Source organism: Paramisgurnus dabryanus, chromosome 9 (assembly GCF_030506205.2).
Source record: "Paramisgurnus dabryanus chromosome 9, PD_genome_1.1, whole genome shotgun sequence".
Classification (NCBI taxonomy): Eukaryota; Metazoa; Chordata; class Actinopteri; order Cypriniformes; family Cobitidae; genus Paramisgurnus; species Paramisgurnus dabryanus.
This window is the reverse complement of record NC_133345.1, coordinates 41,653,260-41,664,689: the sequence shown is the minus strand read 5'-3', so window position 1 is coordinate 41,664,689 and position 11,430 is coordinate 41,653,260. Positions and strand designations below refer to the sequence as shown.

At 37.7% G+C, this 11,430-nt stretch overlaps 1 protein-coding gene across 1 annotated transcript in view; it reads right to left on the bottom strand.

Annotated features, from left to right (window-relative positions):
- Positions 1-2,415: 2,415 nt before the first annotated feature.
- Positions 2,416-11,430, bottom strand: part of nectin1b (nectin cell adhesion molecule 1b) — a 108,263-nt gene continuing 99,248 nt past the window's right edge. The window contains exon 6 of the mRNA XM_065282765.2: positions 2,416-6,536. Within this exon, the coding sequence (XP_065138837.1) occupies positions 6,028-6,536 (509 nt within the window). The 3' untranslated portion in view covers positions 2,416-6,027. The remainder of the gene's footprint in view (positions 6,537-11,430) is intronic.

Below are 11,430 nucleotides of genomic sequence, written 5' to 3'. Positions count from 1 at the left end.
TTTTGTATGATGTTTTTGCAGCATTAATTCAACCAATTCCCATGAGATCAGGCTGGAACAGAATGAATCTGTTATGTTAAACTAAGTAAATGCATTAGCTAAAGATTTTTTATTATTACAATTATTTCTAAATACAACCGATGTATAATTCGCAAAGGATTTATAAACATCTCTCAGTATGCAAAAGAGGTTGTTTTAGATGCTGTTAAAGAGCATCAATTATCCGATTCCCGATTTTACATTTCTTTTGGTGTGTAAGTGTGTGCATGTTAACAATATGCAAAGGTACAAACCCCAAAGTAAACGATGATGCGAGTTATCATCTCCAACGTAAATCTCTTTTCTTGGACTACAACAAACACACGGATTGTAGGCAACAGTTTTCTTCCTAGGATTGGTGATGTAGACATGACTGACATTATCATAATTCCTCCCGCTTCTGACTCACAGCCTGTAAGTTAACTCCTAAGGAGCGTCACATTTCCGGCTGACATCAGAGGTATTCAGGCCAATCACAATGTAAAGATAAGCTGGCCAATCATGAACACAGCACTTTTCAGATCGATGAGCTTTGTACATGAATCTGAAGAGAGTGAAATCTGGAGCTACAAAAATGTATGGTTTGTGGACAATTATGTGTTTTTAACCATAAAATACACAAACACATTGTATTATACCAAATACACAAAATAATGTTGTTTTTAGCAATGAAACATGTGCCCTTTAATATGTTGATTTGTATACACTACTGTTTAAAAGTTTAGGGTCACTTACTCATGCTATATTTAGTAAATTATATATATTTTAATATAAAAGTAAACTCATCAATGGAGTAATACACACTCTAAAAAAAATCTAACCAACATATATTTTTTACTTAACAAATAAAATTAAACAACTTATTTTGACTTATCACAGATCAAAACTTTAGGTCTCATTGTGAGATGCTTATTTAAACAGCAAACATGCTGAGCTCTTATTGGCTGGATATTCTTCATTATTTGTACAACTTAGGTTATGTTAATCTCAGCACTTACTCATACATTTTAAAACCAAAACTTATAACATTAACATTAGTTAGTTAATGCACAATGAACTAACTCAAACAACTGTATTGTTATTAACTAACATTAACAAAGATTAATAAATGCTGACAATCTATATTACTCATTGTTAGTTCATGTTAGCTAACACAATAAGGTTGTATTAACAAATAGGGGAGAGTAGGGCACAAAGTAAAGCTTTTTGGCTTTATCATTCATAAAATATTTAAGTTAGATTCATATATTTTTAACAATTAACACACACATCTCTGCTACAATAAACACTTGAGTTTTGTTTGTGGAACCTACTGTTATCGTACAATTACACAGAAAGTGACAGGAGGAAATGTTTCAGGTTATCCCGGTGGGGTTCATTGTAACAAAAAGAGGGATTGTTGTAACACTTGCTAGAAAATAGTTAAACACAAATAATTCAACCAAATTCTGCCTATATACTAAAGGTGGATATTGTTTATATGTCTGCCTATAATAAATAGATATCCACACATTCATCCAGCTATAATCGTTCATCTAACCATCCTTGTATTGTGCATCATTGCATATGAATAGAATTTTTTAAAGGGCTGCACAATTAAGACAAAAAAAAAAAATCGTGAGTTATTTCCCCTGATATTGTATTAACAGTTATCATTTTGATGAATAGTATTTAAATTGTTTTCATTTCATTATCATTGTATATCTAAAGCTTAATTGTAACACAGTGTGACAACTTACCCCGCTGTGTAAAAATGTTTTTAATCCCAGCTATCATTTACTAGGAGTTGCTGACATGTTTCAAAATGGTGTTATGTTTTAGGTAACAAGACAGTGATTAAAATAGTATAAGGTTGGATTTGGTGATTTACACACCCAATTCAGAAATGAAAAAAAAAAAAAATTATATATATATATATATATATATATATATATATATATATATATATATATATATATATATATATATATATATATATATATAAGATGAAAAATTTTACTTTTATGCCTCCAAAACACTCTTGTTTAGAATTCACAAATTCACAGGAGGTCAAAAGCACGGATTGCTCAGCCCTGTATAAAAATATTGAGTAGCCATGTTACAATTAACCCTGCGTTAGTTTGTGCCCCAACCTTATTGTAAATTGTTACCAAGAAACAAATATGATTTTTTTATTATATTTTTCTTCACACGTTACTAATTTTAAACATTTAAAAACATTTTAATCAAGTGACTCTAAATATTTGAACACCATAGTGTAATGTATTCAGTATAGGTCTCAAACCATTTCAATTCTCAGTTCTAAGCTCATAATGACAATTGTGAGAATAAAACATCATGAATAAACATCCATAGAGTGATCTGGGACCAAGCGTATTTGAACATTGAAATCATTTTAATGTTTTAAAGCAAATACAGTTTACTTCACTGGGTCAACACATGTGAACAATATATATATTTTTCATATCATTACCGACCTCAGCAGACATACATTCACACGGCTGCATGAAGACAAGATCTTTCTTTTTGTTTGTTTTATGCTTTTTTCGTTTGTTTTGTTGCAGTTATGTACAAAGTCATCGTAACGCATCGGCCCCACGCCTCTATACAGAAGCCATTGACATATCAAAACGTATCTACCAAAGTCAATGTTAAAGTAGATTTATGGCAATAAGCTATATATCTCCAACCAAACTGAGCTGTCTAAATTATTTTGCAGACTCCACGCTGCTTCTGTTCCCTCTACATACAGTACAGTAAACCCAGCTATAATCTCCAACTTACATTACATTATTTACAGTGGAATGTCAGGCTTTGAAGTGGGCAGTTAGAAAGACAAGACACAGTGGAATGAGAAAACCGAGACTCCAACCGGACGAAAATATCAAAAAGGAATACAAAAATCAATACTTTACAGCTATATCTTTCTTAAAAAAAAGAAAAACGTTTATGTACGCCCATGCGCTTGTGCGGAAAAGCCTTAACATCAACTGCGCCACCAGACAAAACAAACGGCCGATATGGTTTTTGAAAATGAATTATAATAGCTCGAGTCTTCTTACATGTCATTACAGCCTTTTGGTGGATAAGTTACTTGTGCTTAGCTTGACAAAAATAAAAAGGACCCTCAATAAACAAACCCCTGGGTGCACAGGGATCAAAACAGTCTGTTCATGAGACAGAAGCAAAAAATAACAAAAAACGATTAGAAAAAAGCTTGTGCTTTAGCTGAAGTAATGCCAGTCCGACTGATCTTGCAGCAATGTTTTATTTTTTAAGCTGTCGACGGACCAGCGATGGCCCGCTTTTAATTTATCGAAGCAAAGAAATGCGTGAATTCATAAAAGTTTAAAAACAAACCTGCATCTTCCGTAATACTTGAAGTCCAGGCGATGAGATTTCAGACTCGTGATATGTTTATGATATTGTCATGCTACTGTCTAAAACGATGTACAGTAACACTGCAGACAGGACACGATAAAAAAAAAAAAATATAAATCAAATATGTACAAGTTTCGGACATAAAAAAGTAAAACCTTACATCTCACATCATAGGCACTGCAATTTGAATAACGCTGCACATTCACTTGAGTTAAGCTAAAATATAATCATCAAACTAAGCGACAAATGTACAGTTTTTCATCATGTGGATTGTTTTAGGGAAAATGTGTGAGCATGTGGTCTAGCATTGAGTTTTTAATTAATATGCAACGTAGATAAAAGTGAATTGAGACTATATATATTTTGAGACTTTCATGTATTCGAAGTACACATGTTCTACACCTGGCCGGTTGCATAAACATAGCCGTGACATTAAGACTGCGTCTTAAGAATGATTCTGACTAACTAGCAATTAGTTAGGGCTAATCAGTTTTATTATTTGTATTTAAATAAAACCAATCTACCTTTCTATGTAACATACTTAAAACAGTTATGATCAGTCTTGAAGAAAAAAATTCATGACTAACTTTTAAGACTAGCCTTAAAGTTTTATGCAACCGGCCAATTCAGGTATTCAAATATGCTAATTTGATGATCATTTAAGGAGTGTACAGTGATACACCCACATGTTGAAATCCATCAAATCTGCGTATTTTTGCTTCAGTGCATTTCAGATTCGGTCTGGACCGGCTCGTATAAGTGGCTTTCATCTAGCGTTTCCTTGGGTCCTCATGGATTGTCTGATGTGTGATTATAGCGATTCAGCATCCTGATCTCTATTTCTTATCCAGAGCCCTGTTTAAGGCAGACAAGGGAATTAAATATTTCATGATAAATTCCACTAATGCATTCTTTTTAGAGTCTGGAGGGCATTATGGATGCAGTCGGTGAGCTTATTTGTCTCTGGAAATGAAATCGTTTCGGTGAATACCGCCCACCCTTTCACAAACACAAAACTCCAATACCCTGGTGGATCTCTTGAGAAACATCAAGTCTCTGGCTAAACCGACCAAACGAAAGCGAAACACATGCAATAAAATAAGGCTTGGATGTCCGTACGGTTTGGTGCAGACCGATGTCCATGTGTATAGATGAATTCCGACTTGCGCTGAAAGTTTTACGTGTCTTTTGCGCCATTTCGCGAAAAACATTGATGCCGTTTCATTTATTGAAATGTTGATTAATATGTAGCCAACAAATGTGCTCCTTTTAGAGGATCAGGTACAGCGTTTGGAAAGCATTCCTGACTGCAGACTAGCAGCACTGTGCTTTCGAATATCCAGCAGGTGGTTTCATGCTCGTGCCTGTATTTTTCGGCCAATGGGAGCCGGTCGCTGCCAAGTTTACCTTTGGCTCCAGACTTTGCAAATTCCCATGACCCTTGCCTTTAATGCTACGTTCTCCAGTGTCCAGCAGAAAGGCCCTAAATGGTGCTTGTAAAAACAACATCCTGTGAAACTAAACATTATCATTGAAACATTTGTAGGTCAAAATCCACCACTCCACATCACCAAATCTAAATAACAAACAGGTTCTGTCTTTAAAACAACACCATAATATACAGGATTAGCCTTTTATGTCTGGATCCGGGTATGGAAAGACGACACGTGATGAATGCTAAGACTGAGGAGCTGTGGGATTTTCTCAAACACATCAACCCCACACTCTTATCAGTATACAGCATTGGAGACGCGTGAGGGTTGCATTATCTGTCTATGCTCCATTTTTGCCAGCTATGCGCTATATGACTAATGCTGCATATGGGCGCTTTGAGATGCAGAACCCTCGTAGATGGGTCTTAAAATAAATACTGGTTTTGAAAAGATGTCCTTTTTTCCCATTGTGTTGAAATGCCACATTCGGACAACATAACTCTGGGTCTTTTGAATTATTACTGTGGCGAACTGGTTTCACCAAAATGGCAGAATTGCTTACATAAAACAATATTGAGCTAATTTATCCTCTGACCTCATACATGTATCGGCAAGAATATCTAATATTAAGTTCCCCCTTTTTTTGGTAACCAACACTCCATATAAAAGCAAGATTATACAAAACAGACAAACAAAAAGTCCATTAAAGTAAAATCAATATGATATAAAAAAAAATCGTACATCCAGTGTATGACTTTCACAATATGACCAGCAAAATACCCCTTCCCAAAACAGTTACAGTCTCTTTTTACACATTTAATACATTTATGACAACAAAATGAGGCAAAAATGATAATACAATGTAATATTTTCAAGCAACCTGCCTGTCCAGCCTTAGTGGATGTTGACTGGTCTCAGTCCGTGAGAATACCTCTTGCAGTTTTTTTTTCAAAAGCATGTGGATATTTAATGATGTTGATGCTGCGAGCTGTTTTTCTACAGCTGTTTATTTTGATGGGCTCTGATAAGGTTACCGGGTGAGGGGCTGGGGTGAGGTGCAGGTAGAGATAAACACATGGAGGGTTGTAGTGATGGAGGTGGTTGGGTGGTATTGGATGCAGGATAGGGCAAAAGGTTGTTGCTCTTTTTTGTTTCCATTCCATTGCATGCCGCTTTACACGTACCACTCTTTCTTTGAAATAACAGAGCCGTCGGTTTGGGACACCATGTCGTCGGTGATCTCTGGTTCGGGGTCGTACTGGAAAGCTAGAGTCCGTTCGTCGTAATCGCGACTCTCGCCTTCGTCTACGGTGAAATAGGGTCTCTTCAAATCCTCGGAATTGCCATCGAAATCCCGATCGCCGCCTTCGAAACTGCCAGGCCCGGTAATTTGGGCGGGTTTCTTTTCATCGTCCGAATCGTCGGGGTACTGTAGGTTCTTAGGCACTGGTGGATGTGTTGGTATTCCCCCCGCCTTGCTGTACCCATTGCCAAACACGTGCTTTTTGGTGCTGTAGTCGCCCTTGAAGGTGCGCTGACGACGCCTCAGGAAGAAGACCAGAAGAGCGATGGCGACGATCAGCAGTGCCACGCCACCCACCGCCCCGCCGATGGCCGCTCCAGAACCGTGCTGTTCCAGTGGGGTCGTACGGCTCACGAGAGTTGGGTAGGGAATAGGGAATTCTGGGTAGGAAAAGACAAATGGAGGGGAGAGTGTGTCAGTGCTCAGGTGGGAAGGAGGTGCATTTGTGCAGGTGCAGGTAAGGAACATAGGGTAGGAAAAACAAGGAAAGAAGGAAGAAGCCCCCCCCCAAATTGATCCAATAGGACAGTTTTATATAGGAAAGCAAGCTTTGAAGATTTACAGTCACATGCATGTTATGAAATGAAAAAAAGAAGTTTGCATTCAAAATGAAGCTTTCAAAGGTTCAACGCTACAGAAAACCGATTGTTTGTCTGATGGATAGGAATGTTTAGAGACTGATCCACATCGCCCCAATAAACAGCAACATTTATTTATTCTAAAAAATTCTAAAGATAGCTTTTGGATTAAGAATGCTGGGAAACAGTCACGTTGAAACTTCTCCAACAAACACTAATGTGGTTAACAAACTGATCCAACAAAACCAAACAAAAGCTGAAATTTAGTTTGTTGACGTTTGTCGGGACGGTGTGAATTAGCCTTAACATGCATCTTGGAATTAGCTCAGTCAGTTTGAAATCAAGTGTGGAAGCTGGACCCGCCTCTCTAAAATTCTCATTGGCCAACGTATGCCAATGTCCACCATCCTATTAAAACTTCACTGCGTATCCATAATGCAACTCTTTGTCAGTTTTTCACAGCAGCGCTCTTTTTAAACTCTATTACATAAAGCGACTATTAACAGCAATGATCAAAGCCAACACTACTTTAGTCAGAAAGGCCTAAAAATCATAAATTCAGCACAGATGGCTCTTCTTTGAAGCTCTGACCTTGTTGGCTCGTATTGGATGACAAAGTTCAACTAATTTATGCTATAAAACACAATCATTTTCCTTTATATCTAATGAATTAGATAAACAATGAAATCGGTTCAAGGGAAAGGCAAGCCAAACAATACTGTTGAGCTTTCAAAAGTGCATACAGTAAAACAGCCATGTGGTTTTTAAAATCCTGTTGGAACATGAATCCACTGGAAGCCTACTGTACTGACACCCACAATACGTGGTTACAGCTGAGACAGTGGTTTATGGGTTTGTTTTCAAAGCACATGAAAGACATGCATCCAACAGACAGCAAATAGCATACCATGTAATAAGTCCATTTTCTACAGTACACAAAGCACTGCAATAAGCAAAGAGAAGTAGTTACAGCTCAAGAAGAAATTCACACACGCTCACACACATACAAGACATTTATGGGCTGGATCATTTACAATTGCCGGATTAACAGCTTATACGCTTACACGTTGTTTCCCAAGACTTTACTTTGTTTGACACCCCTTGTAAACATAACCACAAAGAATTGCACCAGGCCTGCCCAAACATCTACCAATGTCAACCAGCATATGAAATAGAGAATCATGAAACCAGATGTGACTAAGCAAACTACCTCCACCACAGTTTTAGTAAAACTTCAATTCCAATCCATATTAAGTTAAAGATTAACTGCTGTCAAGCAAACATATACAAACCTGAGGCAAAGACAGCATGCTGCACACATACTACTGTATTAATATCACGCTTCAGCTTTATGATAACAAGCAAACAGTAAATGCTAGACTCCCGCAGTCATATTTTCAGTCTGAAGTCTATGCCATTTACATGTGCTAATAGAATATGCCTGTTAAAAAGGTCATCTGCTGCTGCATGCGACAGTGACTTATTGAATATAGGCAGTAATAAGACGGTCGAGGTGAGCTGCATTTGACACATCCCAGCTTCTTAATGAGCTTCTGTTCTGGACGTGAAAGAAAACCGTCTGGTACCGGGCTGCACACTCACTGACCGTCGATATGTCATACTGACACGCTTAGAAATCTTCTGAAGTATTACAGTGATAAAACGGAAAAACCTCAAGGGATTCGATCCATCTTGCGGCTTAATCTAAAAATATGAAGTTAAATGCTATGACGGGGGAAAGAACAAGCACTAAAGACAAAACAGACTGAAAGCGAATAGTGAAGGGAAGAGTTTCAGGCTACATCGTAAAAAATGCAGCATGAAGTTAAAACAACTTCAAGTCAATTCAATGTACTATTTTAAGTTTTGACCTGTAGATAGTTGACATACCTTATAAAAACAAGTTGAAATTGCTTAACTTAATTTTAAAGTTAAAGTAGCATTAACCTCCTAAGACCCGAGCTTTGGTTTGTCTTTTTTTTCCGATTTCTTCCAGCTATTATGGAGTTAAGCAGAACCAAAAAATGTAATAACCAAATATTTTTCTTTGAACATGAAGCTTTGTCCACGTTTGTGTACAACAGGTTCCAGTTACACAGCATTAAGTATTTTGGTGCAAACAACAAAAAAATTTGATGTTTAGTGTAAACCGGCTCTTATGCTACGTACATACCAAACGCGTAGCATCGCGTTGCTCGCTCTAGATTATTCGCGGGATTTAACTTTGTGTCATGCTAATTTTTCGCTTGAGTTGAATATTTTCAACTTGCGCGAAGGCGCGTTTGAGGCGAATAGCGTGTGTTTTCGGGGCAATCGTGCCGCCCAATTCACGTCATTCGCATCGCTCCGTGCGAGGACGCGTCTTATCGCGTCTTTGCATTGACTTTGTATGTATACTAGCGCAAATCGTTGAACTCGCATCTGGTGTGAACCCACAGTTAGGCGTGCACACTGAGAGTTTAAAAAAATTCAACTTTTGATCTCTCTCACACAGCCGTCCAATCGGAGTGAATGAGGGGCGGGACAGATATCACAACAACCAACCGGCGCATCGTACAATGATTGATAAACAAAGCAGAAGTATCACAGCAACCAAAGCGCTCAGCTGTAGAAAGCTGACAGTCGGCTGAAAAAAAGCTGTTTGCCGGGCGTCTTCAGTCACGTAAAAAATCTTTGGTGTGCACGCCCCCTAAGGGTCTTTTTTCTTTCGAGTCAACTTATGTCAGTAGCTGCGTTTCAACCAACCACATTTTGAAGTATTGCATGAAAATCCCTTAATTCACAAAAAAGTTTTTACGTTTGCTTGAGGTGGTTTTTGACTTAAATGCAAATAATTGGAGATGGAAACGCATTTGCCGAATAAATTCTGACGTAGCGAACATTAAACCTATGGGACTGATCATTTAACTGTATCAGCTGATGTTGTCTTTGCCATATATGGGGTTCAACGTCCTCGCAATTTTCTTTGCAATGTCATCTTCTGTTTAGTTTGGGAATATATTGTAGTTAAAATGCAGTCAAATATAAAGTCAAAAATCTTGCCAAAACGTAACTAAAGGCAGCCCTGTCTGCCTCTTGTAAGCGTGCCTTGTTTTATTTACTGCTGGTTACTAGGTTACCATTACCACCATCATTCACTCAAACAACTACATGGAAACACACCTAATAGGCTTCATGCCCAGCTGCACTACTTCCTGAACTTCAGCCAGCTCCTTGTTTCCTGTCTGCCATTATTGGACAAACTGATTAATCCAAGTGTGTCTGATTATTGTTGTTGTGACTACTGAGGTCAGGCACACCTGGATTAATCAGTTTGTCCAATAATGGCAGACAGGAAACAAGGAGCTGGCTGAAGTTCAGGAAGTAGTGCAGCTGAGCATAAAGCCAATTTGCATGTTTCTTTTTGGAAATTTTGAAAAGATTCGCTTCACATTTGGATGGAAACCCCACTTCAGAAAAACAGCAGTTTAAAAAGAATCTTGCCGAGCAAGTCAGATTTCATAAACATGTTTATAGACAGCTACCTGCAACCTGTTTAACGGCACAAAATTTTCATCGCTAGATACCCAAAACACAACCTGTTTTAACTGCCCAAACAGTTGAGGGGAACTCTATAATCGAGTTGAGAGGTTTGTCATTGGGACGGTAAAAGCAAAATGCGTGTTTGAGAGGCTTAAACGCTTTTAAAAATTTTGTATCTGTGTTTGGATACGCTTGCATACAGTGTGTTTTATGATATAATGTAAGCAATCATTAAGCTGCTGGCAAGAAAGCCACTTTTGTAATTAGCCATTATGAGAATAAAGCAAGAAACGCAAACATCAAACCACCCATGACGTATAATGGGTTTTTAAACTATTTCATTTTCAAATATATAAACCATTATTTTGCATTTTAAAGCAACACCTAATAATATTAGTATAAATGCTTAAGCTAACTTGCCGCTGTTCTACAGAATGAAGGGTCAAGGGAACAATCTGCCATTACAAGTCTTCCTCTCAAGTTCAATTACACTCCAATGCTAAAGTCATTCATCCAAAAGAACAGTGATGCTCTCTCTCGTCTATTCTGTGTTTACTCAGAGAGCGTCCAAACTGAGGTTTGGCCGCCAGTGGTGTGGCCACTCTCTCATCTATCAGCTCTTGAGTCTTAATCTGGCCTTTAATGGGATTAGATGAACTGGGGGCTTCATTATAAAGCGAGAGAGAAATCCACAAGACTAGAGGACGTGAAAGCAACTGAGCCTCTTTTTCTAATTCGTTTTTCGTTCCTCCTTTGCACCTTTCTGTCAGTATCTCCTCGGTTCTCTCTCCATCACTCTAATTGGCTTACTCGTTTTGTTCCCGTTGGTCTTTATCCCTCATTCTTTTCCAGCTGAAGTTATGTGTTTATACATATACAGTGTTGGGAACGTTACTTAAAAAAAGTAATTAGTTATAGTTACTCACTACTTGTTCCAAAAAGTAACTGAGTAAGTAACTCAATTACTCTATAATAAAAGTAACTCGTTACCAGGGAAAGTAACTATTTGCGTTACGGTTAAAAAAAAGTTGCTATATGTCAAAGAATTTGTATTTTTTTAGCCGTTTTCACATGTCAGTTGAAATGAGTAGAACAGACAGGTGTTCATACATAACTTTCCATATTTATTGCACGTCAACAGACAGCAAGAGTTTTATCCTACACTTCAAGTATT